The 27,471-nt window shown below is 45.0% G+C and overlaps 1 protein-coding gene across 1 annotated transcript in view; it reads right to left on the bottom strand.

The window, feature by feature from the left end:
- LAMA3 (laminin subunit alpha 3) overlaps window positions 1-27,471 on the bottom strand; it is a 253,009-nt gene that overhangs the window by 143,437 nt on the left and 82,101 nt on the right. The window contains exons 10-19 of the mRNA XM_052660252.1: window positions 26,939-27,070; window positions 24,948-25,013; window positions 16,086-16,220; window positions 9,789-9,926; window positions 8,557-8,603; window positions 7,410-7,509; window positions 6,660-6,712; window positions 6,094-6,199; window positions 5,227-5,326; window positions 1,514-1,670 (exon numbers count right to left, since the gene is read on the bottom strand). Coding sequence (XP_052516212.1) covers window positions 1,514-1,670; window positions 5,227-5,326; window positions 6,094-6,199; window positions 6,660-6,712; window positions 7,410-7,509; window positions 8,557-8,603; window positions 9,789-9,926; window positions 16,086-16,220; window positions 24,948-25,013; window positions 26,939-27,070 — 1,034 coding nt within the window. The remainder of the gene's footprint in view (window positions 1-1,513; window positions 1,671-5,226; window positions 5,327-6,093; window positions 6,200-6,659; window positions 6,713-7,409; window positions 7,510-8,556; window positions 8,604-9,788; window positions 9,927-16,085; window positions 16,221-24,947; window positions 25,014-26,938; window positions 27,071-27,471) is intronic.

Genomic DNA, 27,471 nt, shown 5'->3' on the forward strand with positions numbered 1-27,471 from the left:
AGGAGGGAACCAAAGAATTGCTATATTGGGGGAAAACAGTAAACAGTGAAGTGTCTAAGATCGCTAGGTACTATTACAGAAAGGCAACCTAGATAGGGGACTTTGCCAGGCGAGTAGCAACGTTAGAATCAATGAGGGCTCCTAGGGAACTGTGAGCCCATCCCTGTTTCTCTAAGAGCTGTCTAATTTTTTAAGTTATTTTATCTATCTGTCTATCTACCTATCTAGTTATGCCCGGTCTTAGTCGCGGCACACGGGAACTTCAGCTGTGGCTTGCGAACTCCTGGTTGCAACACATACTGACTTACAATTATCATCAACTTGCCTCTTGATTCTCAATTTCTCCACTAAGCAACAGCTTGAAGAGAACAACCTCAAAGAGAAATTCTAAGAACAAAACTACTCAATGACTATACAGAAATATTGTTACAAATGTTGTATAAATTCCAAAGGCAAACAGGCAATGTGTAAATTCCTTAATTATTCCACTGCAAAGCCAAAAGAAATGCATACAGTAGACAGGACTGAAGGAAAGGAGAAATATGGAAAGAAAAACAGAATAGCACTGACTACAACTCCTCCTTTATCTTAGTTTATGTTCATATAGTAATTCAGAGTTAAAAAATTTTTTTTTAATATTAGTCAAAAATCAGCAAAACAGGTTTTATTAGCATTATTTGTCAACTCATTTTTATTCTCCACAAATGGCCTTAAAGAAAAAGGTCTCTCATGTTAAAATAGAGCCTAATCTCATGTGGGAAACTTCTTTTTAATTAAAAAAAACTTTTTTTTTGCCACACCTCAAAGCATGCAGGATCTTAGTTCCCCGACCAGGGCTTGAACCCGATCCCCCTGCAGCAGAAGTGCAGTGTCTTAGCCACCGGACGGTCAGGGAAGTCCCTGGGAAACTTCTTATCAGAAGAATGGAGCTGACAGTCAACATATTAGACACACAATAGGACACAATTTATGTTTAGCATCACCTAAATTTATACAGTCAGAATAAAGAAGAGCAGGTTTGTGAAAATTTCTTTGCTTTAAGGGATTATCTCCTCAAACATTGCTTATTTTGTACATTGTTTATTTTATTTGACGATTTCATTTTTTTTTTTTTAAGTGTTGAAGAAAACCTTTCTCACTTGTGGCTTTTCTCTTACCTTTGTATGTGCTGTAAACTTTTTAGAAAATAGTCTGTGTTACTTTTAAGAATTATTTTTATTATGCTGAAATGTAAAAGTTACACAATTTTTAAAAAAGTCTCCAGGGATAAACAGCATCTTTAATCGCTTCATTTTCTGATTTGGTGACCAAATTAAAGTAACAGTAAGCTGTGAAGTCGATATATACGCTTAATAAAAAATCCAACCTTAGCCGGAGCCCCATCCATACTCCGCAGAACAAGAATTCTGGAGTCAGTTCTGGGAAGAGTCCACCTCTTGGAGGACCCTCTGAGAGAGCTGTGGGCAAACGCCTGGGCAGCTCTGCCCTGAGGCGGGTCCCCTTGGCTGCTTACCTGCACCGGAGTCATCTGAGCGTATCCCCTCCAGCTGAACTCTGGAAATTCCAGGGGATCAAACCCAAACCGAAGTGCTCTTCCACTGGGTGTAGTGCCGTCTTCAATCTCGTACCTCATGTGATGCAAATCCGGAAAATAGTAGTTGTTTTCAGGCCTTTTATAAACAAAAAGTAAACGCACATATAGTGAAGTGAGGTTCATTGATAACCCAAATATCCTTTAATCCCAGTAGGTGGCACTAAAAGAACTCCCCATAATTAACAGAACACATTAAATATGGACAAGGGAGGGAGGCCCCCTGCTTTTTCTCTAAACTATTGCTTCATGTAAACATTCACAAAAAATATATCCGACTTCTATTCATTCCAGTTAGAGAAAATAATTAAGAACAATCCAATGACGGCATCCTCTGAAATGTTCTAAATGGTTACCATTTAGCAAAGTCAAACTGGATTATTTGCCATAAATTCATTCATTTATATACTCTCATTCACTGATTACATAAATATTAATGTCTCTGCAAGGAAATCCAACCAGTCTATCCTAAAGGAGATAAGTCCTGGGTGTTCATTGGAAGGACTGATGTTGAAGCTGAAACTCCAATACTTTGGCCACCTGATGCAAAGAGCTGACTCATTTGAAAAGACCCTGATGCTGGGAAAGATTGAGGGCTGGAGAAGGGGACAACAGAGGATGAGATGGTTGGATGGCATCACTGACTCAATGGACATGAGTTTGGGTAAACTCCGGGAGTTGGTGATGGACAGGGAGGCCTGGCGTGCTGTGGTTCATGGGGTCACAAAGAGTCGGACACGACTGAGAAATTGAACTGAACTGAACTGAACTGAATGTCTTGCCAAGCACTGTTGCTAAGCAGCATAGATATAATAGTGAACACAACAGTGAAATTTTACCGTGAATACATATTACATTATGACAAATACTTTCCTAAGCTGAGATTAGAAGTTAAATACATTTTCTCTACATACACATTTATGTTTTGATCATTAGAATGACTTTTCTATGCCTTGTCTTCTCTTATTTTACGCCTATAAATGGACTCAGGAGTCCAATATTGGTAACCACAGAGAAGGATCAAAATTACTCTAACTCAGAACTTCCCTGGTAGCCCAGTGGTTAAGACTCCACACTTCCATTGTAGGGGATATGGGTTCCACCCCTGACTGAGGAACTAAGATTCCACATGCCACATGAGAAAAGTTAAAAAAACAAAACCAAAATTTTCTAAACCTTCTGTGACATTCTATATTCAAACAACTTTAAGTCCTTCAGAATGGTAGGATTTTGACAATCCAGTCCCAAGCTAATAGGTGTTGATGGATTTAAAACCATAAAGACCAATTAGTCAAAGAAAATTAAAGGTCTGCTCCTATACTGCAAGTAGAATTAGGAGTGCTTACAATTTCATTGGAGCTAATTTATGAAGAGCCCTAAAAATGTTCATTCTCATTGACCTAGTAATTCTACCTTGGGGAATATTTTCTAAAGAATGACTTTATAGGGTCAAAAATTAACATAAAAGAATGTCTATAATAGTGAAAATCTTGGAAACAATACAAATGTACAATTATGAAATAATCAAAGAAATTTTAAAATATTATGTAACCATTAATATTTTAACACTACTTAATTACAATGGAAAATGTTCATGATATTATGTGAAGATATTGATATAAATTACATGAAACAAATTCAATACTAATTTTTATTCATAGAAAAAGCCCACAAAAATACAAAAAAAAATATTAAAAGGTGTTATCTCTGGGTGGTAGAATGAAGACTTCCCTTTGCCTTTCTACCTTCAGGTACTCCTTAAAATTTTACAATGAATACATATTACATTATCACAAAAACTTTAGAAAACAAAGTGAATGTGAATGCTTTCTAAACTTGTAGGGAAAACTAAAAATGCAGATTATAAACAAACATTTGGAGGAACTGAGGACAAAAAGATGCAATATTTATCAACCTGGAAGAAAGGTGGTGTGGCATTTACATTTCTGGTTTGCTAACCTTTTGTTTCAGTATTATTCACTACTAAATCAAAGGACAATTTAAATCCATAGGTATATATATGGAGCTTCCCAGGTGGCACTAGTGGTAAAGGACCCGCCTGCCAAGGCAGGAGACATAAGAGAGGTGGGTTCGATCCGTCCATCAAGAAGATTCCCTGGAGGAAGGCATGGCAACCCACTCCAGTATTCTTGCCTGGAGAATTCCATGGACAGAGGAGACCGGTGGGTTAGAGTCCACGGGGTTGGAAAAAGTCGGACACAAATGAAGCGACTTAACACAACACAACACATGTATATATGTTTTGACTGTAATGTCAGTATTTTGGCCTCAGGAAAATTTGGGTAATTTATTCTGATGCATTACTTCAATTTCCAAGTTAGCCAATCACCTACATAGCGGGAAGGAGAAAACACTCATGCTGGTTAAATAGGGGGAAACCTCACTTTATCAACAGGAGGGAGGAAAGAAGCAAAACATGGGTGGAAAATGTTTCTGAGCCAATTCACAAAGTTCCTCTCTTCCATCGTGAGCCTTGCTGGTCTACTGGAAGACGAAACTACAGATGTGCCCTTCTTCACACTCATTTTATTATGAACCCCTATGACCACCATTTATTTAGAAAGAGCAGGAGAAAGCACAGCTGAGCAGCTCTGAGCCTGAGAACACAAATGCTGGGAACATCAAGGAAAAGGAGAGATGTTCCATTCTATCAATAAATAAGACGGTTCACTTGACTACATTAGAGATCTCTTTATTAACCTGGTGAAAAGGCAGAAACAGTGAAGGTGAGATTTAGAAGACACTGCATGTCACAAGAGTTTCAGCAAATGATTCAAAGTCGGCATATTAAAAATTAGACTTTTCCTCCCTCCACAGAGGGACACTTATGGATGGATCATGGTTTCAGATAAATACAGAAACTGCTAAACAATCAGGACAGAGGCTGCACGCACCATACCCGCCATAGTCCCTCTGGGACCTCAGTTTCCACTTGGCTCCCTTGCTCCTTTCATTCATTGTGATTTGCTTCCACACGAGAGGGAGGACTTCCTCCCGTTCCTAAAGCTGTCTTACCCCCCAGCACCCAAGCCCCACAGTCATGGGTCCTGAAAAAGCAGCAGAAGGTGCAAGTGCCAGGCTCCTCCAGGTTGGGAGTTCACATGGATGTTCACCCATGAGAACCCACCTGCTGCCTCCAGCCCAAGACTCGCCCACCTGGCTTTCTGCCCCTCTGGGGACTTTCCAGTGAGGCTACTCTGTGATCTGCCAAGTGGCATCATTTTAGAGCTTTATACCTCCTGCTTTTTTTAAAAAAAAGAGATTATTTTTTGATGTAGACCTTTCTTAAAGTCTTTACGGAATTTACTACAATACTGCTTCTGTTTTATGCTTTGGTTTTTTTGGCTGTGAGGCATGTGGGATCTTAGCTCTCTGACCGGGGATCGAGCCCATACCCCCTGCTTTGGAAGGCGAAGTTGTAACCACTGGACCACCAGGGAAGTCTCTTAACTGGACTCACAGAGGAGCGTCTAGGCTGCAAATAACAACACAGCTTCATCTCCTGCTCTCTCACCGCGGGACCGCCTCTCTCTCCCCAGGACCGTCAGCACAGACAGGACGCTGAGAAAGGCTTCACAACATCAGAACACAAAGGCCTCTCCCTGAGGACTCACCGCTGGCAGGCCTTCCCCACGACATGCTCTCGGCACTGGCAGACTCCGGAGGGCCCGCTGCATACAGGCGTGATGGCTCCACCGATGTCACACCGACACCCTGAGAGTCGGGAAACGGCTGGGGTCACCCATCACAGCATCTCCAGGCTGGAGGCCTTCCCTCCCTCTATGAGGAGTGGAAACCAGGAAGCCCGGGTTGCCTTCTTTCCCCGGACGCATTTTACATCCAGGAGGTATTTGAAATTTGTAGGAAAATCCCAGAGTAAGATGGCATGCCCTCCCTCCCCTCAAGAGTCCACCCGAAAAGCAGAGATGCACTGGTAGGTCACTTCCAACTCTGCTGTACCACGTAAAGTGACAGCAGCCCAGGAGCTAAACACGATTTCACAACACAGTATGTTGTAAACAGTAGGTGCTAAGGAGAGGCTGCTTGAAAGATACCAGAGTGGCCTTGTGGGGTGACCACTCCTGCAATTGTATTATTTAACATGGTATTATTATTTTATGTGAACTTTTTTAATATTTCAAATTTATCTTTAAAATGACTAAGTCAAGATGTTATTTACATCTCTAAAATGACTAAGTCTTGATGTTATTTCCATCTCCCCCAGGGCTCCCCCGCACCCCAATTGTGATTTTTTTATAATTGACCCAACAGTGTGCTGCTAGAAGAAAAGGGGAAGCAGCTCTGGCTGAAATTTACTACTCGTCTTCAGGGAATTTTGGCCAATTTCCCTAGACAGAACTTTTCAGTCCCATTCTATCAGAAAGTCAGCAAGAAGACAGTGAACTCGGAAGCAAGGTTACTCTGACAGTCTTTGCCCATCAACATTTTTGCCTTACACAGGAACCCCTGGGAGAATTTACCTTGACACCCAAAGTAATTGCTCTTTTCCAAAGCAAAATATCCATCTTCGCATGTGTCACAGGAATCGCCACCAACATGGGATTTACAATGACAGTCACCATCTAACTGCAGAACAATGAGCAGATGACAAAATTTGGTGAGATTACAGAATTTGCTGGGCTTCCCTGGTGGCTCAGATGGTAAAGAATCCGCCTGCAATGCAGGAGACCCAGGTTCAATTCCTGGGTCAAGAAGATCCTGTGGAGAAGGGAATGGCAACCCACTCCAGTATTCTTGCCTGGGAAATCCCATGGACAAAGGAGCCTGGTGGGCTACAGTCCATGGGGTAGTAAAGAGTTGGACACAACTAAGCGACTTTCACTACTTGTTCATAGAATTTGCTAATCTTCAAGATTTCAAACTGGCTTGTTTTGTCCTATGAAGCAGGGTAGCCGAGATCTGAAAATTCCCATGAAGATGGCCACATGTATATAATTAAAGAGGTACTAACCCCCTGCTGCAGAAATCCTACAATTAACTATTACTATATTCTGCCAGCATCCCAGGAAAAATTGGCCCACGTTACCTGCCCACACTCTCCAATTCCACTCATGGTTCCCGCCATGTGGCATCGGCATTCTGGGAAGAGAAGAGAGCATTCTTGGACCAAGGTTACAGAAAGGCCAGTTCCGCCTCTAGGTACAGGACACACTAGTAATAATACGGGTGCAATGACTTTCCAGCATGCTCCAACAGAATTCCAGTTTGGATCCATCAGGCCTAAAACTGGATTGCTTTCTGAGCTCAGCAGAACCCAACAACTGGATCAATACCATCTACCTACAAGAAGTACTGGTTCATTTATGAACATTCATAAATGACAAAAGCTGCACCATCATGGGATTTTTACTCGATTCTAAGGTCAAGGTTATTACTGATATGCTTACATGAAAATATATACTATTGAAAAATATTCACTCCACTGAGCTATCTTTAGCTTGGTGTTTTTCAGTTCTACCCTGGCTTCCAACTAAACATAAAATGAAAATAAAATGAAACCGGAAAGTGTGGATTATAAAAACAAGGAAGAAAAACCATTTTATCAAGCAGCTGCCATCACAAACAACATGATACATATGGAAACAGGATATAAATCCCTTGCTGAGATTTCGAAAATGCCAAAAGTCAGGGGGTGAAACATCAAAACATTTATACAGAATTTCAAACAAACTGAATGGATTAAATCAATAGCTCTTTTGTGAGCTGAGTCACTGAGATAGAGAAAATTAAGAGGAAGTTACAATATATTAAAAACACTGAACATAGGAAACCTTACCTGAACATCCATCAGGGTTTTCTTTGGCCAGATTCCAATATAATGGTTTGCAGATGCTACACGAAGGACTTTCAACATGAAGCTTGCATTGGCAATGGCCCTTTAAAAGAAAATTAATCATCTGACATCTTAGAATGAAGAGGTTTCCAAACAAGCATTCTGAGAAAAAGCTGGTCACAGAAATATATTTTGGTCATGAAAAGTAAATTAAGTATATTCAGGGGGAGTGAAAGTACTGAGTTGATTTTAACAATATGCTAATTGCTTTTGTTTTACTATTTACTTATTTGTTATACACAGAATCCATATATGTGCTTAAAACAAAACTGAAAAATTCAGAATAAAATTTTTTTTTAATTTAAATTTATTTATTTAAATTGGAGGCTAATTTCTTTACAATATTGTATTGGTTTTGTCATACATCAACATGAACCTGCCACGTGTGTACACAGGAAAAAATTTTAATGATTCTTATTTACAACATTGTCATTATCTGTGGATTTTGTTACAACGTGGATATAAATCTAAACAGAAAATATATGAACATTTAACTTGGTGAGATTCAGTAGAAATTAGATTTATCTGCAAGCGTGTTTATAATATGCAAGAGTCACCTCCTCGCTTAAACATCATCAAGTCCCACAGTGAGGACAGAGAACTTTCTCCCACTTTCCCTCCAGAACCTGGGGTTCCAGCTTTGCAGGCTCTGAGACTAAGAAGACAATTTCTAAAGTGCTTAGAAAATGAATCAGAATGCCACAGCACTGTGCCTGGAGTAACATCAAATAGACTACAATTACTCTGTACACAGACAGCTTAATTAAACGTTTACTGGCCTTTTATTTTCTTAATTTTAATTATCTGTGTCAGGCTTATGTGCAGGTCTCTAGGGAGGTAATGCCTTCAGACGAACGCTAGGACTCTACAATTCTACAAAAAGTTTAAGTAAACTGTATTCTTTTGGTCAAAACCAAAATTACAATATCATATATGCACTTTGAAAAAGAGCAATAGTCTCTTCAAGCAATTCAGCCTCAGGTCTTATTTTAATTTACTTTTAATTTCAGGAAGCTCACAAATGTGTCAGTCTCAAATAAATATCAGAATAATAGTTAGAACTGCAACCCTTTAACAATCTTCTACTTACCAAACTGGAGTCCACAGTTCCAGCTGGGTCACAGACATTGCTGGAGCCTGGATATGATATATAAATAGTTATATGGTATAGAAATGTCTGGAGTTTTAATGTTCATTTGTCCCTTTGTTTTGATGTTTTGAAGTTTTTTTCTTTAAGTTTTCCTTGTTTTTAAAACTAGTGCATCTATATTGATATTTTTTGATAGGTGGGTGGCAAGGTCTTTGCACCCATCAGTTGGCCAAAAAGTTTATTTGCGTTTTTCTATAACATCTTATGGTAAAACCCAAAAGAACTTCTGGACCAACTCAATAATTCAGAAAAAGACACCTCTAATAGCCTTCGTGGTCCTTACTCCCCAAATCACCCTTTTGGTCACTGAAAAAGGTGACTCTCTTCCCTGCCTCCTGCTAAAAGTTCATTTCTAAATGACGAAAAGGCGACTGGGGAAATAAATGAGTCAAGAATTTTGAACATCCTTAGAATTATCCAGAAGAGGGCAGTATTATACAAAGAGATTTTTTTTTTTTTTTTTAATTGTCCAGTTCGATGCTAGGCTTCCCTGGTGGCTCAGAAGGTAAAGAATCTGCTTGTAATGTAGGAGACTGGAGTTTGAGGCAGGATCCCCTGGAGAAGTGCATGGCAACCCACTCCAGTGATCTTGCCTGGAGAATTCCATGGACAGAGGAGCCTGGTGGGCTACAGTCCATGGAGTCATGGACACGACTGAGCGACTAACACACTAGCTGTTATAGAATTTGTAAGTACATTTTTTAGTTAACCAAGACTTACTTCTTTCATTATCACAGCTCCCTTGCTCTCCACCTGTACTAAAATTATGTCTGACTGACTGACTGAAGTCGCTTAGTCGTGACCGACTCTTTGCGACTCCCTAGACTGTAGCCTACCAGGCTCCTCTGTCCATGGGATTCTCCAGGCAATAGTACTGGAGTGGATTGCCATTTCCTTCTCCAGGGGATCTTCCCAACCCAGGGCTCGAACCTGGGTCTCCCGCATTGTAGACAGACGCTTTACCGTCTGAGCTACCAGGGAAGTTTACAATTAATTAATTTCTTGCCTTAGTCAATCTCACGTTACAAGGGGAAGAACCAGGCAGATTAGGGTCAAAAGTGAAGCAGTGACCAGCAGTGGGTCTGGCAGGCTTTGCAGACTTCTCTGGGAGGCTGGCCACACACACAAGGTGGAGAGGAGCCCACCCTCCAGCCATCTGCGGTCTTCCCTACCTTGGCAGTGGGGGAAATCAGAGGCGCCCGAGAGACACCTGTCGCACCGCTGTCCCGTGATCCCCGGCCGGCACTCACACTGTCCAGTCACTGGGCTGCAGGGCGTCTGGTAGGACCCAAGGGCTGAACACTGGCAGGCTGGATGAAAAGACCTCAGTCAGACCCACGGCAGGAGCACCCGGGACCCGCATAAGAGTACGGAGGTGGGGCCCGAAAGACCCAAAGGCAGTTCCAGCTTCACCTCTAATCAGACTTGGAACCTGAAACACATCGCTCTGTTGCTCTAAATCACAGTTTCTCCTTTTTTAAGTGGGAATAATATTAGCATCTACTTGACAAGAGCCCAGTGGGGTAGAACTCCAGGAGAGGGACTAGAGAATTAGTGACGTGGTCCTAAGAAACTAAACATAAGAGAGAAGAAGAAACAGGCCTAGTGCCGCTCAGCCAGCCAGACACCAGGACACAACTCAGTTCTGTAGCTATCCAGGCCAGCATCCTGAGAGGCCCCACATTCCCTCCAGGCCTGTCTGCAGATATCAGGTCCCTACCCAGGGGCAGACGACTGAGGAAACGTTCCTGGGTTCTGGGATGGTTTATGCTTGCACGTTGCCTAGGCCGTAGGGCTCAGATGTTGGCTCAACACCAAGTACGGCTGAAAAGGTGCTTTGTTAGATGTGACGAACATTTAAGTCCGCTGACCTCGAGTAAAGCAGGTTACTCTGCACAGTCTGGGTGGGCCTCGTCCCATCAGTTGAAGGCCATACGAGAAAAGCATGAGGTTCAGGAGGAAGAAGGAATTCCGCTTCCAGACGGCCCGTGGACGCCAGCTGCAGCAACAACTCCCCTCTCGCTCCCTGGGTTTCCAGCCTACTGGTCTGCCCTGCAGATTTTAGATGCACCAGCCCCACAAACACATGCACTGATTCCTTAAAATAAATCTATCTATATCTATAGATATAGTAGGTCCCTTACATACAAACCCTCAAGTTGCAAGCTTTCAAAAATGCAAACGTGCGTTCCTCCAACGACAGGCACAAGTGAAACTGCAGCCTGCCCTCCGTCTCCTGTTGCTGACGATCCTTCAGCTCTACCATCTCCCACCTCCTCTCCCTCCTCCAGCCAGTAACTCTTCTTGCCAATTCAGGCGATGCCAGCCCCTGTATGCCAGCCCTTGTACTGTACTATTATACTTTTCAAGGTACAGTACTATAAGGTTAAAAGTGCTTTCTTTATTTTTCCTGTTTGCTTTTTATGTATTCTTGGTGTGAAAAGTATTATAAACCCATTACAGTACTGTACAGGGGCTTCCCTGGTGGCTCAGATGGTTAAGAATCCACCTGCAATGTGAGAGACCTAGGTTCAATCCCCGGGTTGGGAAGATCTCCTGAGGAGGGCATGGCAACCCACTCCAGTATTCTTGCCGGGAGAATCCCCATGGACAGAGGAGCCTGGCAGGCTACAGTCCATGGGGTCGCAAAGAGTCGGACATGACTGAGACACTAAGCACACAGAGTACAGTACTGTATAACCTACTGTGTCAGTGGGGTACCTAGGCTTACTTTGTTGGATGAATGAACATGCTCTGGGGCTGGAACTCGTTCACAGGTGTGGGATTTACTGTACAGACACATCCTATGGGTTCTGTCCCTTTGGAGATTCCTGACACAGGTCCTCTCTGCTCTTCTTCCTTTAAGGAAGGGAATGCAGAGAGCAAACACGCATGCTGGCATTTGGAGCAGCAACAGGAGCCCAGAGCAACAGAGGAGGCAGCTCCAGCCAGCATCACATGGGTGAAATTAACACCGACTCCTCCCAGGACCAGAGGGGTTGTCCAGGGAGCCTCGGAAGATGCAGATACACTCCAGAGGTGAAAACAAAGACACGGCCTTAAACACAGGTACATTATTTTAAATCGTGAATGACTCAATCTGGCATCACACTTTGGGTTTCTATCCAGCTTATCGATGAAAGCTGCCAGATCCCAAACTCAAACCCAACACTGGCAGCCTGTTTCTCACTCTTGGAAATACCACAAGGCTTTGCAAATATTTCAAATCTGCTCTTTGCTTTGATCCAGGTCCTTCTGAGTTTCTGGAATCTTTTCTTCTCATCTGCTCTTCACCATGCTTCTGCTTTGAGATACTTTGATTCTCAAAGAGTATTTAAAAATGATGATATTAAATAATACAAGGAATGAGGGAGCCTGTCTGCTGTGCTCCCCTGAAATCTTCCAGCCTCAAGCAAAATCCTGGTCTTTTTTTCTGGTTGTTGTTCATTCGCTCAGTCATGTCTGACTCTTTGCAACCCCGTAGACTGCAGCACGCCAGGCTTCCCTGTCCCTCACTGTCTCCTGGCGTTTGCTCAAACTCACATCCATTGAGTTAATGATGCTATCCAACCATTTCATCCTCTGTCACTCACTCTCCTCTTTCACCCTCATCAAGAGGCTCTTTAGTTCTTCTTTGCTTTCTCCCATTAGACTGGTATCATCTGCATATCTGAGGTTGTTGATATTTCGCCCAACAATCTTGATTCCAGCTTGGGATTCACTCAGCCTGGCATTTCGCCTGATGTACTCTGCATGTAAGTTAAATAAGCAGGGTGACAATATACAGCCTCGACATACTCCTTTCCCAATTTTGGACCAGTCCATTGTTACATGTCCAGTTCTAACTATTGTTTCTTGACCTGCATACAGGGTCCTGGTATCTATGACATGCCAAATAGATATTTATTAAATGAAGGAATAAGCAACTATTGATATCCTTTGCCAGATCCACCCCTGTAGTTCAACTGATATGTGGTTTCTCGTTGAATCTTGCAACACTGCTGTGTGAGGCACTGTTCTGGGAACACCACCCTCTTCCCTGTCAGTGAATAAACTCACAGAGTGAGGCGACACTGCCAGACGACACGTAAATTGCAAGGAAAAGAGAGCTCCTTATTATTTCAGGGGTGCTCTCGACGCCCAGGATTTTGGAGCTCTTCTTTCTGTTGGAAGAGCAGGCTGGCGCCTTCTCCATCAGAGCCACAAAGTCAGCATTTCAGTTCCATCGTAGTGAACACCCTCCACCTCTCTGGCTAACTGATCAGACGTACAGAAAATCCCAAGGCTTCTTCCAACCGCCTCAATGTTCTAGACAGACACTGAACTGCAAAGCGAAGGGCCAGTTCAAAGCAAAATTGCACAGAACTTGGCCCATCCTTCTGGATTTGGTTTTTCCCCTTGGAAAGGCTGGGAGAGGGCTCTCCCAGGGGCATCCCAGGTCAGAAACCTCCCCCCGCACTGCCACCTGCCATCCACTGGTGCATCTGGCCTCTTTCCAGGGCCAGTTTGTCTGATTTGTGAGAATATGCTGACATGTAGGAAGAGGTTAGACACGCACTGGTAACATGTATATAGCACTTTTCTAAGGAACTACCTGTAACCACAACCCAAAGACTATGGCAAACTCCAATGAGGACAGTTCAGGTCCCGGGATACTGAGGTTTGGGGGCAGCTCCACTGTGACAGGCTTCAGTGCCAGCCATGGGAGGCCCTCATTCTCTACACTCCCACCCTCCTGGTCTCTGCTCTAAGTGCTGACTAGCGGCTGCTTAGCAAATTGCACGAGGGAAAAAGCAAGAGGAGGAAGGAAGAGAAAAAGAAAATCAAAAAGGAGAAGGAAGGAAGGATGGACGGAGAGGATGAAAAAAGAACAACACCTCCCGCCCTCCCCCGCCAAAGGACCAAGTTCACAGAGAGCCTCGGTGTGTTTTCCGGTTGCAGGTAAAGTGCTGAGCCAGACGTCAACACAAACATAAAGCTGAAATACATAGAGACGATTCTTGTCATGGCCTCACATCTATGATTTGACTTTCAGCTCCAATCAAGAAAACTGCAAGCACTTCAGTGAATCCAAAATCAAATGAGGAGGAGACTGCTTTGCGCTTAAAGTCTGGAGCAAATTAAGTTAATACAAAACATAAATGCTGGACTGCAGTTGAAAAGAACAATTAGGAAGAGTTTTAGGATTCTTTTTAAGATTTTTAAAAAATTTTAAAGCAATGTTAGGGCAAAGCCACACAAGCATTCTTTGGCTAGACTACATTGGACCCTCTGATGTAGGATTTGTGGCTACACTGGTTCGCTTCTAAAATTCCATGGGTCAAGCAACCAACTTCATCTAAGAAAGATCGCAAATTGAAATACTGGGTCAGGCCTTGACACTAGACCAAGTTCAGATTTCAGCATGTCTGGCCTTCAGCCACTGGCTTCAACACTGCCCAAAGGAAAAAAAAGAAAAAACAACATTAAAAGATCACAAAAGCTATTAGAAAAAGTGAGTACCAGAGAAGGGAGACCATTGGCAACAGAATGTGAGAGCATCCCAAAGGCTTCCAGAGCCTAGTGGCTCAAATCTGGAAGAACGAACTTGGCGGCACACCTCTCCATGCCGCCAGGAACGAGGCTGCCCTGATCTTTCTCCTCCTGTTTTTTGTCAGACTTCATCTTCACTACTCATAACCTCGCCTGCTCCTAACATAAGCTCCTCTGGGATTGGTCCCTGAAAAGTCAAAGTGTAGTCGCTCAGTCAAGTCTGACTCTTTGTGACCCCATGGACTGTAACTCACCAGGCTCCTCTGTCCATGGGATTCTCCAGGCAAGAACACTGGAGAGGGTAGTCATACCCTTTCTCCAGGGGATCTTCCCAGCCCAGGGATTGAACCCAGGTCTCCTACATTGCAGGCAGATTCTTTACCATCTGATCCACCAGGGAAGCCCAGATTGGCTCCTAGTGGACCTTGAAATGGAAGGTCTCCACCTCGTCTCCCACCTGTTAGTTTTTCTTCACTTTGTCAATGAGACATTCGGGGCCTACAGCTTAAATTAGACATGTAAGCATCCCTACCTCATGCTCTAAAACTTCATTATTTGGGATGTCCTTCCATGGGGAAAATATACCTGCAAGGATGAGGTTACCACCCCAGACCAGAGTCGGCTCAGTACTGAATCTGCCTCTAGGATGATTCGTACAACTCCAACATAAGCATTAGCTGTACTGACGTTTCAACGGGAAACACACTGGGTCTTCCAACTCCTAATACGGAACTTCTCTGGCGGAAGTCAAGGTACAGAAAGTACAGATACCCCATTCCTTTCCTTACCCTCCCAGCTGCCGGGTGGTCCAAATCTCTGGGCGGGGACTGCGGAGGGTTTCTGTGGTCCAAGAGGGCAAGGCTGAGAAGGGGAACAGAGGATAGAGGCCCAGGACCAGGAGGAAAAGCGAGGGCTGGGAATGTGGCACACGGGGAGATCAGACAGGACTGGGGCTACAGGCTCTTAAAATGAGGTACAGCAGAGGTTCCCAACCTTTCTGGCATCAGGGACCAGTTTCATGGAACACAATTTTTCCATAGGCCAGAGCAGGGGAGGATGGTTTGGGAACGATTCAAGCGTATTACATTTACTGTGTGTGTTATTTCTATTATCACGCTGTGATACAAAATGAAATGTTGGAGTTAAAATACCTTGAATTAATTGGGGATTTACCTTATGGGTTTGGTTCAAGCCCTTAATTCAGAAAAGTGCATAGCCATTCCCTTCTCTAGGGGATCTTCCTGACCCAGGGATCGAACCTGAGTCTCCCGCACTGCAGGCAGATTCTTTACTGCCTGAGCCACCAGGGAAGCCTGCAATGGTGGAGGACCCAGGTTCGATCCCTGGGTCAGGAAGATACCCCTGGAGAAGGGAATGGCAACCTATTCCAGTATTCTTGCCTTGAGAATCGCCGGTCTATAGTCTATCGGTTTGTAAAGAGTCGGACACAACTGAAGCAACCTAGCACACACACATCACTGACTGCACACCTGTTGTTCTTCAAGGCCTGGGCCAAACTCCTCCCTCTCCCTCCCTCCAGCCCCTTCAGTGGCTCTTACTAGGATGGGAGACTAATAGACAAACCAAGTGGAGAAGCAGGAGGCTGCGGTTTTGCGTGTGCTGTCCTCCTTCCTGGAATCCCCAGCCTCCTCCCCCTTGTCTGCCTGGCAGGTTCCTCAACACTGTTCAGGTACCACCTCCTCTCCAGAGCCCACAGGCTGACCGCTGGGGAGGAAGAAGGTTAAGGGCGAAAGGCAAAATAAGGGCGGTGAGATGGCCGCGGTAGGACGGTCACATGTAACATACATATCTGAGCCAGCAGCTCGTTGATTTAAACGGGAGGCCACACAGTTCTGCCAAAAGGAGCCTCTGAATTTCCCTGGGAGGAAACTTATCTCAAGGGACTGACGGTCACTATGTTCATGTTGCTCACTTACCTTGGCAAATAGGGAAGGAGTAGAAACCCGAGCGGCAGGCATCACACCGAGCGCCCCCGACGCCGGGGCGGCACAGGCACCTCCCTTGGGCATCACAGATTTCAGGGAGAACTCCTTCCAAGTTACAGTCACAGCCTGTGAAGAGGAAGAGACATTCAGAGGGGCTCTCCATCCTTCATCCCTTTGTGTGTTTCTCCCTTCACCCAGGTGTCTGTCATGGAAATCCAGATTCTGAGTTATCTATAGTTTATACCCAATCCCATCACTTCAAGGCAAATAGATGGGGAAAAAGTGGGAACAATGGCAGATTTTATTTTCTTGGGCTCCAAATTCACTGCAGATGGTGACTGAAGCCACGAAATTAAAAGATGCTTGCTCCTTAGAAGGCAAATTATGACAAACCTAGACAGTGTATTAAAAAGCAGAGACATCACTTGGCCGACAAATGTACATATAGTCAAAGCTATGGTTTTGCCACTGGCCATGGACAGATATGAGAGTTGGACCATAAAGAAGGATGAGGGCCAAAGGACTGATGCTTTTGAGCTGTGGTGTTGGAGAAGACTCTTGAGAGTCCCCCGGACTGCAAGGAGATCAAACTAGTCAACACTGAATATTCATTGGAAGGACTGATGCTGAAGCTGAAACTCCAATACTTTGGCTATCTGATGCGGAGAGCCAATTCATCAGAAAAGACTGATGCTGGGAAAGATTGAAAGCTAAAGAAGGGGGCAGCAGAAGATGAGATTGTTAGACAGCATCACCAACTCAACAGATGTAAATTTGAGCAAACTCTGGGAGACAGTGAAGGACAGGGAAGCCTGGTTTGCTGCAATTCATGAGTGGCAAAGAGTTAGACACAACTTAGTGACGGAATAACAAATGGTTTACATACATTCCTAACTCATCTTAAAGACTCTTCTTAAAGGGAGTAAGACATCTCCCCAGGAAAGATCAGAGATGCCATTCAGGAACCTCTAGGGCAGACATTACTTTACAAAGTATCTATAATCTTTCAGCATCCATGCCCACGGGAACAATTTTTCCCCCCAAAGAGTCGGACACGACTGAGCGACAGAACTGAACTGAACTGAAGCCTTAGTTGGGCTTCTCTGGTGGTTTAGATGGTAAAGAATCCACCTGTAATGCGGGAGACCTGGGTTCAATCCTTGGGTTGGGAAGATCCCCTAGAGGAGGGCACAGCGACCCACTCCAGTATTCTTGCTGGGAAAATCCCCATGGACAGAGGAGCCTGGCATGCTGCAGTCCATAGAGTAGGACACAAATGAGCAACTGACCACGCACACACACACGAGCCTTATTTAGTAAAATTTCAACTTCATAGATTCCCACTGAATGACTATCTTGAATTAAACATATTTCTACCACCATTGTTTAGAAGAAAAGAGATGAACATCCATTCAGCCCTGATCAGAGCCAGGTGTGGCTCTGGAGGACCTCACTGGGCTCATTTCAAGCCTGCACGCACCTGCCCTTCTCAGCAGACAGCGTGGTCCTGTCCATCTCAGGACCTCTGCTTTGGCTGGTCAGTCCTTGCAGGCAGCGCCCTTCCCACGTTCCCTTTCATCCTTCAGTTCTCTGTGGGGGAGTCACCACCTCAGCAAGGGCCCCCCACCCAGTCTGTTCCAGCAGCTCCCCTGTCCCTTGCCCACTCTCTGCCTTAACTTGGGTTTGTCTTTCACACTTTAATTACTGAAATCACTTACTGGCCGCATGACTGACTTTGACCAGTAGAATAAGGGGAAAGCGCTGTCCTGGGATTTCAGAGCCCAGGTTTTGTAGCTTTGTGGCTTTATGACAGGCTTTGTGGCTTCCATTCTCACGCTCTGGGAACCCTGAGATCGCTGATGGTGAGGGGGGTACTCTGGCTGACCTCCTCGAGGACAAAGGGCCACAGGGAGAGAGACACTGAGCTGTCCCCAGCAGACCTTCCAGCCAAGTTCGGCAGAAAGACTGCCCAGCCAAGTCACAGGATTGCAAGAAATAAATCATGTTGGTTTTAGCCACTAAAATTAGGGGCTAAACAGATAGTGAAAGACAGCAATAAAAGAAGGAAAAACCTTTCAGACTAAACACTTAGGGAGAGCTCACCTAGGGACACCTGCTGCCATGTACAGGATGTCTTAATCAATAAGCGTTTCTCAGAAAGACAGGGCTCTTGCTCGACTTCCTTATGGATAGATAGATAATGAGGTCAAGCAAGAGTCCTGTTAAGATAAGCATTTCATAGGTGAGAAAAAACAGGCTCAGAAAGGTTAATTAACTTGCCCGAGGTCACACAGCTAGAAAAGCTGAGTAGGAATGTGAATCCAGGTCAGCCTGGTTTTAAAGCCCCATGCCCTTTATATGATGTGAAGGATACAAGCTGATAACTGATTTTAAAAGCTGTGTTCAAGGTATGTCCTAGATTAGTACACATATTCAAACCATTCTTGTATTTAAAGTATCTACATTTCTCTGAAGAATGTTAACATCTAAACCTGCAACATGGTCCCTTGAGGCAGTCCCTAAAGTAGATCAAAGATTTGACTGGGTTACCCCTACTTCTCAAGGAAGAGGAGCCTCATGCACTTTGGAAAGATTTTCTACAAGGGTTAAAAATAGTAGATAATCTGAAGAGCTAGCTAAATCCCACTCCTTCCCTTTGCCCCTTTTCATGTAAAAGGTTGGTAGCAGAGTTGTAGAATTATTATTATTATTATAATTATTTTTACAATAATGAAGAAAAAAAGATCAGGGTAAATCAGAACAATTCTACAGTCTTTGCCTAATCTCTAACTTGCTCATACTTCAATCCAACAGTCACCTAACTGCCTCCCTTCGTCAAAAAGAGGCACTGGATGTGTCCAACGGTATATTCATCACAAGAGAAGCCTTAGAGCTCAGGCTGGCATGAGCACCACCCTGTTTGTCCATCACAGCTGCCACACAAGGTCCCAGTGCCACAGCCCCGGAGGCTGAGATCACCACAGTGAAATGCAGAGGTTTACTGTCAACTACAGTCTTGGCGACAAACCAGGCAATGGAATTCAATAAGAAACTTGAACTTGACATTTGGCATTGAAGGCCAAGGAACCTAGATTTACTACCATTTGTAAACAGAAAGAAAGCATCGAGTGCCTATGCATTGCTAAATTTCTGTTTCTGAAATTTACTTTTTAACTCAGGTGTGCTTTCTGTAGTGCAGTGGTTATCATGTTCTCCTGACACTTTTTTTTAACTTATCTGGAAAATACTCCCTCACAGTGCAGGAACCAGAGATTTCTGAGGCCCCTCGCTTCTCCTCCACCCTCACCTCCCACCTCCTCACCAGGTCTTAGTGCCTGTATCTTAGGAAGGTAGCTAGAATCCTCGCCTCCTTCCAGAGTTCCAGAGCCTTCCTCCAGGACCTCACCCTTGTTTGCCTGGTTTATATCAAGATTCTCCTAACAAGGCTGTCTGCTTCCCATCTTCTCCTTCCAACCCACTCTCCACACTGGTGGCAGGAGTGATCTTTCTAAAAAGCCAATCTTTTCATGAAAAAAAGTGAAAGTGTTATTTGCTCCGTCACGTCCGACTCTGCGACCCCATGGACTGTAGCCCACCAGGCTCCTCTGTCCATGCGGTTCTCCGGGCAAGAACACTGGAGTGGGTTACCAGGCCCTGATTAATCCCCTCCATGGTGACCTGATGCCTTCAGGACACAATGCAAAGTCCTCAACACATGTGACTCAGAAGACCCTTCAAAATCTTCATGCTGCCAGAGCCCACGCATCACTAAAAACAGGTGTCTCAAGATGCTTTCCTATCACCTGGTGTAAAATCATCATCATAACACCTTATGGAAAACTCCAAATGATGTTTGGGCCACCTCAGTATATACAAATCCGTAATGTCCTCAACGCCTCCTTCTCCTGGTCCCAGGAAGCCCTTCTAGAACTCTACCTTTTTCTTTCCTTCTTTCCTTCCTCCATTCTTCCTCCCATCCTTCCCATCTACCCGCCTACCTTCCCTCCCTCCCTTTTGTAAGAAGCTATAAGGATGACCCTCGGGTCTGCTCCTATTGCTCCATGTTCTTGGCTGGTGGCTCAGATGGTAAACAATCTGCCTGCAATGCAGGAGATGCAGGCTCAATCCTTGGGTCGGGAAGATCCCCTAGAGAAGGAAATGGCAACCTACTCCAGTGTTCTTGCCTGGGAAACCCCATAGACAGAGAAGCCTGGCAGGCTGCTGTCCATGGGGTTGCAGGAGTCGACATGACTCAGCGACAAAACCACCACCACCTTGCCAGGTCATAGGATTAACTCCTGCTGTTGAAACTGTTTGCCGGTGTGTCTCCTGCAGGCCTGGGGGCTTCCAGGGAGCAGCGACTGTGAACTAGCAGCTGCCTCGGCTGTGCCTGGTACAGAGGAGGCACTTAATAAGAGTTCAATGAATGAAGAATATGCTAAATATTCAAGACTCCAGTTCTCTTTGGTAAACACCATTCCTTGAATTCTGTTTTACTGGCATCTACAGAGAGCCGCCAAACTAACATATCAGAATTCACCTGTCTCTCTCTAAGCCATAGCTGGCCTGTCTCCATGGCAACAGTGGCTGCCCCACCCTGCCATGCAGGTTAAAATGCTCAGCCTGGGGAGGGACAGAGCGCAAAGGCATGCCCCAGCAGGCTGTCGCCCCCAACTCTCAGAGTTCTCATCATTAGCACAGGCCACAGCCCCGCCCACACTGACTCACAGCTTGGCAAGGGCAAGTAGCTCCTCTGGAGAAGGAAATGGCAACCCACTCCAGTGTTCTTGCCTGGAGAATCCCATGGACAGAGGAGCCTGGCGAGCTACAGTCCACGGGGTCGCAGAGTCGGACATGACTTGGCAACTAAGCAACAATCACAACTAGCTCCTTACAAAGTGATCAGGGGAATCAAAACCTTTTCTTGGGGTCAAGGAACCTCCAGGCAGCCATGTCCTCCAACCAAACGAGCTGCTTTACAAACCCATCCCAAGATGGCATCACTCTCCTAAAGTAAGCACTTAGAGTCTTTCTGCAGCTGCTGATTTTACTCTTCATCACTCTTCGTTTGAACTTGGAGGAATAAAAGAGTGCCCAGAGGCCAGTGTCCCTCTAGAGTGAATGTTTCATGCATCCTTTCATTTTCAAAAAAAGCCCTTGAAGATGTGTCTACTAAACATGAACTTTCTAAAAATAAATGCCAAGTGGTTATAAATGATCACTTGGACCCAGAAAACCCCAATAATATCCAGGGTCATGTAAAGCTAAAAACATTCTGGCCTGGAAAAGGGTTCTGTCCTTTTGCTTCAAGTCTCCTTTGCTTCAAGTGTCTGGAACTGAGCCTATGGAATTTCTAGAACAGTACTTCTCGATCTGGGCTGCACACTGGAATCTCCTGGTAAAACATCTTTGCCTGGGTGTGGAATCCCAAACTCAAGAGATGCTGATAGAGTCCCAGGATCTGTAAACTAAGGCCTGAGGCCCAGATCCTTTTGTTTTAGTAAACAAAGTTTTATTGGAACACAGCCAAGCTCATTCATTCATGTATTGTCTATTCTTTTCATGTTACAACAGCAGAGTTGAGTACATGCAACTTTGCCTACAAAGCTGAAAATATTTACTATATCTTTACAGGAAAGTCTGCCAACCATGAAACACAAATTTCTTCTAACCAGAGCAGTGGTTCTTAACAAGAGACATACACCAGAATCATCTAGAAAATATGTTCAAAATACCAGCCTGAACTTCATCCCTGGAAATCTTCCCAGGTGGCACTAATGAAACCCGCCTGCCAATGCAGGAGACATAAAAGAAGCTGGTTCGATCCCTGGGTTAGGGAAGATCCCCTGGAGGAGGGCATGGCAACCCACTCCAGTATTCTTACCCGGAGAATCCCATGGACAGAGGGGCCTGGTAGGTTACAGTCCACGGGGTCACAAAGAGTTGGACAGGACTGAAACGACTTGGCACGCATGCAAGAGACAGGCCAGAATCATCTAGAAAATCTGTTCAAAATACCAGGCTGAACTTCACCCTGTAAATCTAGATTTAAAATCTGAGGGTGAAACACAGGCATTTACATTTTGTACAAGCAGGTTCTTAAACACAGCTTTGTTTAAGAACCACTGAGAAGACATGAAAGCATTAATGGGCCTCAATGAATTAAAATCCTCAGGGATGGGAGAGACCTGGTATCATCCAGTGTTGCATATCTCCTGGCAGCTGAGATGTTTGTGTTCCTAAGGTTCACTGCCAGAAGTCAGGCCCCAAACTGGGTGTTTTTGAAGTGCATTAGTAGAAAATAAAATTGAACGGGATCTCTCTGATTTCAAATTCCCAAATAAATCTAACTGCGTTAAGTGGAATTTCTTTTTCTCAGGGCTGTGTTCTGAGGCTTCCCTAATATTCTGTAACAGAAGTCTGAACTTTCCTTCAAATTCAATTAAATTTCCTTCCCTAAGTCACCACCAGCCTATCTGGGGAGAAAAGGGAACAGAACAACAAAGGGATTACTGGAAACAGACCAGAAACAGAGTATCTAAAACATGCTTGTGGAAGGAGACCAGCGATGTATCGTAATCCAGGCTCAAAAACTGAGCCCCATTCTAGTCAAACACAGCAAACACTTAAGGACACACTTGCTGTACCCACTATGGGTAGAATACCATGCCTTGGGGATCAGAAAGTAAGTCAGGCACAGCTACGGTCCCCGAGTGACCAAGTGTGTGTGCGCATGCATGCTCAGTTGCTTCAGTTGTGTCTGACTCTTTGCAACCCCATGGACTGTAACCCACCAGGATCCTCTGTCCATGGGATTTCCCAAGCAAGAATACTGGAGTAGGTTGCCATTTCTTCCCCCAGGGGATCTTCCTGACCCAGAGATCGAACCCGCATCTCCTGTGTCTTCTGTACTGCAGATGGACTCAGTTCAGTTAGTTCAGTCGCTCAGTCGTGTCCGACTCTTTGCAACCCCATGAATCGCAGCACGCCAGGCCTCCCTGTCCATCACCAACTCCTGGAGTTCACCCAAACTCATGTCCATCAAGTAGGTGATGCCATCCAGCCATCTCATCCTCTATCATCCCCTTCTCCTCCTGCCCCCAATCCCTCCCAGCATCAGAATCTTATCCAATGAGTCAACTCTTTGTAAGAGGTGGCCGAACTATTGGAGTTTCAGCTTTAGCATCATTCCTTCCAAAGAACACCCAAGACTGATCTCCTTTAGAATGGACTGGTTGGATCTCCTTGCAGTCCAAGGGACTCTCAAGAGTCTTCTCCAACACCACAGTTCAAAAGCATCAATTATACGGTGCTCAGCTTTCTTCACAGTCCAACTCTCACATCCATACATGTTGCTGCTGCTGCTACTAAGCCGCTTCAGTCGTGTCCGACTCTTAGCGACCCCATGGACTGCAGCCTACCAGGCTCTTCCACCCATGAGATTTTCCAGCCAAGAGTACTGGAGTGGGTTGCCACAGCCTTGACTAGACGGACCTTTGTTGGCAAAGTAAGCAGATGGATTCAATTCAGTTCAGTCGCTCAGTCTTGTCCGACTCTTTGCAACCCCATGAATCGCAGCACGCCAGGCCTCCCTGTCCATCACCAACTCCCGGAGTTCACTCAGACTCACGCCCATCGAGTCAGTGATGCCATCCAGCCATCTCATCCTCGGTCGTCCCCTTCTCCTCCTGCCCCCAATCCCTCCCAGCATCAGACTTCTCTTTAAATAAATTAGTACCTTTTTGTGACCCTTTTAATGAGATTAAATGAACAGAAATCTGGCCAACCTTTATTATAGGCAGTTAGTAACTTCAAATATTCCCCCAAGTAATCTTGAATCTGTGAGATCCATCACCTGCCTTTGGAAATTCTTAACTGGAATATTTTACACCAATAATACAAGACATGGCCTGAGGGATGCGTAAGTTCCCCATTGTGAATGATTCCCATTTAAAAGGGGCACCTTGTACAAGACACAACCCTGCATGTTAATCATCTAACACATTTGTTATTTTACTTGTTTATATGTTAAACATGTTACCTTATGAGTTGCCCTCACCCTACCCCCAACTAAAATATAAGTTGTATAAGCTGCAGGAGAGCTGGGAAATTTATTTCACTGCTAAGTCCCCTGCAGCCAGAACGGTGTCAGACACATAGTAGGTGCTCACAAAACACGTGCAGAATCAGGTATTACGTAGGCAGAGCGCCTCTCCACCCCAAAGCCTGCTTCCGCACACTCTTCCCTGGGCACTTTTCCGGCTGCCGCAGCTCCTTGGCCCCCCTGCAGGCCAGGTCCGGAGAGTTAATGCCCCAGAGGCAGCCCTCCCCACCCGGCAGGTGACTGAAGTTCTCCATTCAGCTGGAGGAACGCTGAGCAGGTTCTCTGCTGTCTCCCAGAGCTGCCAAGAGGGCTACAGCTCCAGGAGCTACCGTAGGACCAAGCTCGCTAAGGCAACTTCAAAAAGGCCCCCTTCAGTCTCAGACTCTCTCCCTTACTGATGTTTCCCGGGGTCACCTCCCAAATGAACTGCTTGCACCCAGTCCCTTTCTCAGAGTCCCTTCATGGAGAACCAAGACGGCAGGCAGCTGACTGTCACTGAAGCTTTCTGAGCAAACTGGAGACAGACAATCCAAATGGCTTAGCCCCCTTCATCAGGCAGTGCCTTTGCAAAGCACAGACAGGATTAGAGAATGAAGGGGCAGAGGGGTGAGGAGTCCAAATGCAACACACCCACAAGGCACCACCAAGCTCCTGTAAGAATGATTTGAACTTGGACATAGCCATGTGTGTAGAAGAAGGAATATGGAGAACATTTTTACTGAAGTTAAACCAAGTGAGAAATTACTTGCCTTTTATTATATCTCCAGCTACTGGATCCTCTGGACTTGGAGTAGAAATAGGAAGGATGGGAATTCCTAGAAAAATAGTTTATTGAAAAATACAGAGGAAAATTAAGGACACAGCATAGTAAAACAGTAAACTGCAGTAACTAGGTAGATGCCCACTCCAACGTAGTGAAAGCAGTGTGTGAAAACCAACTGGAAAAAAAAAAAAAGGAAATATTGCTACACTTAAAAGTGTAGTTATGTAGAATCAGGAAGGTCAGACATGAGTATGATGTGCATACTAATGAACAGAAATGGATATTCTGTGCTCACAATAACTAAGTCCCAGTCAACTAGGGCTGAACTGGACTTCTTTTTAAAAATTAATTAACCAATATTGGCTGCCCTGGGTTTTCATTGGTGTGCGTGGGTTTCTCATTGCGGTGGCTTCTCCTGTGGCAGAGCACAGGCTCTAGGCTTGTGGGCTTCCGTAGTTGTGTTGCACGGGCCAAGCTGCCCCAAGGCATGTGGAATCTTCCTGGAGCAGGAATCGAACCTGTGTCCTCTGCCCTAGCAGGTGGATTCTTAACCACTGGGTCACCAGAGAAGTCCCTTTAGTATCTTTATTGTTCTTTAATATAAAATTGAGACTAGTTTTTAAAAAACGTTTCCTTACAAGTTTTTACTCTAAAACTTTGCTTATGAAAATACAATTTCTGCTCAGCCTCTGTCCAATAATTAAGGATTCTAAATTGATTAAGCCCTGATTCAGGGCTTAATGTTACTATGTGTGGGCTTAAAAGTCGGCTCCTTTAACTCTAAGATGGTTATATAATTTGTCCTCCAAACTGGGACACTCGACAGTGGAAGTGGGTCCTTACTGAACAGTGACCCTGGGACTGCAGGTGGGTACGGGGCCAGATGGTGACTACACACCAGATGGGGCCACACACATCCTGTGTGCACAGCCTCAAAACTCAATGTGATTTTCCCAGGATAGTAGAACTGTGAGGTGGGAATGGACAACAACTAAGGTCTCAGTGTGGCAGCCTCTTCCCGAGACAGTGTTTCTCTGTCCTGACACCAAACTCCAGTTTCTACACTAATGCAGAGCAAACAGAACCAGGCTCCTGCCCCAACCTGCACAGCAGATTTCAGACTCTCCTGCTCCGTGCTCTTCCCTGGTGGCTCAGATAGTAAAGGATCTGCCTGCAATGTGGGAGACCTGGGTTCCATCCCTGGGTTGGGAAGATCCCCTGGAGAACAGAATGGCAACCCACTCCTGTATTCTTGCCTGGAGAATCCCGTGGACACAGGCTATAGTCCACAGGGTCCCAAAGAGACAGACATGACTGAGCGACTAACACACTTGCTCCCTGTTCTACAGTGTTTCTAACAGATACATATTTTTTCTCTCTGAGGTACTGAGCCATTCTCTTAGGTCATGACAATAGGGTGAGATGGGGGGCTCCCCTGTAAAGTGGGTAAGAGCAGAAACATCCCTTACCCACCAGAAATACAATATACACACATGTGTGTGCAAACAAGTATCTGGAAGCCCATGACATTTTTTCTAGGTTTATGAAAAAAAACTTCACACATGGATTACTATTAAGTTGAAATTGCCAATATTTGCCCCTTAGGTCATGTCTATGGTACAGCCTAATACTTCGGAGATAAATAACATACATACTTATATACAACATACTTATATACATATATACTTACATATACATACATACATACATACAACAACATACTTATATAAAGGTAATGTTCCACTTTGGGAAACACTTCCACACAAATACTGGGTTGGCCCAAAAGTTCATCTGGGTTTTCCTGTAACATCTTACGGAAAAACATGAACGTAGTTTTGGCCAACCCAATACAGCCTTCCTGGCCCTATTTCTGTCCCCCTCTTTCCCCGCCCCGCCTGCCACACCCTCAGGGGTCGATGCACAAAGCCCAGGTAAGAGCCAAGGAGCCAGGCCTCCCCTTCTACCACCAGGACTTACTGGAGCAAACTGGGAAATGATAGTAGCCGGCCGCACACTCCTCACAGTGGTCTCCGCGGAAGTTGGGCCTGCAGGTGCAGCGGCCAGAGCCCTGCTCACAGTCCTCTGCGTGCTCCGGGTGGCAGCTGCAGGCTAAGAGAAACCCCGGTTTCAGGGGGTCCGTCCTTCATTGCACCTCTTAAGGCCAATATTTCGTAATGTCCTTATTACTGGGTTGATTGAAAAGGTCATTCGGGTATTTTCATAAGGTGCTATGGAAAAACCCAAACTGACTTTTTGGCCAATCCAGTCCTTCATCATTGGTCCACATGTGTTCCTGAAAGGGCACTGCTTTCCACTTCATACCTGGTGGACGGTTTGCAGAGACCCAACCCCGCGGCCCTCAGAGACTGGCTTTAATGGGCAGTCACACTGGGAAGGCCTCCGGGATGTGGTTTATGATGTGAGCACCACCCAGCTCACCATGCAAGAGGCAAAAGGCACTGTCCCCCCATTGGAGGGGCTGGGTGGGCAGAGCCTCTCCTGGCTATGAG

Source organism: Budorcas taxicolor, chromosome 22 (assembly GCF_023091745.1).
Source record: "Budorcas taxicolor isolate Tak-1 chromosome 22, Takin1.1, whole genome shotgun sequence".
NCBI lineage: Eukaryota > Metazoa > Chordata > Mammalia > Artiodactyla > Bovidae > Budorcas > Budorcas taxicolor.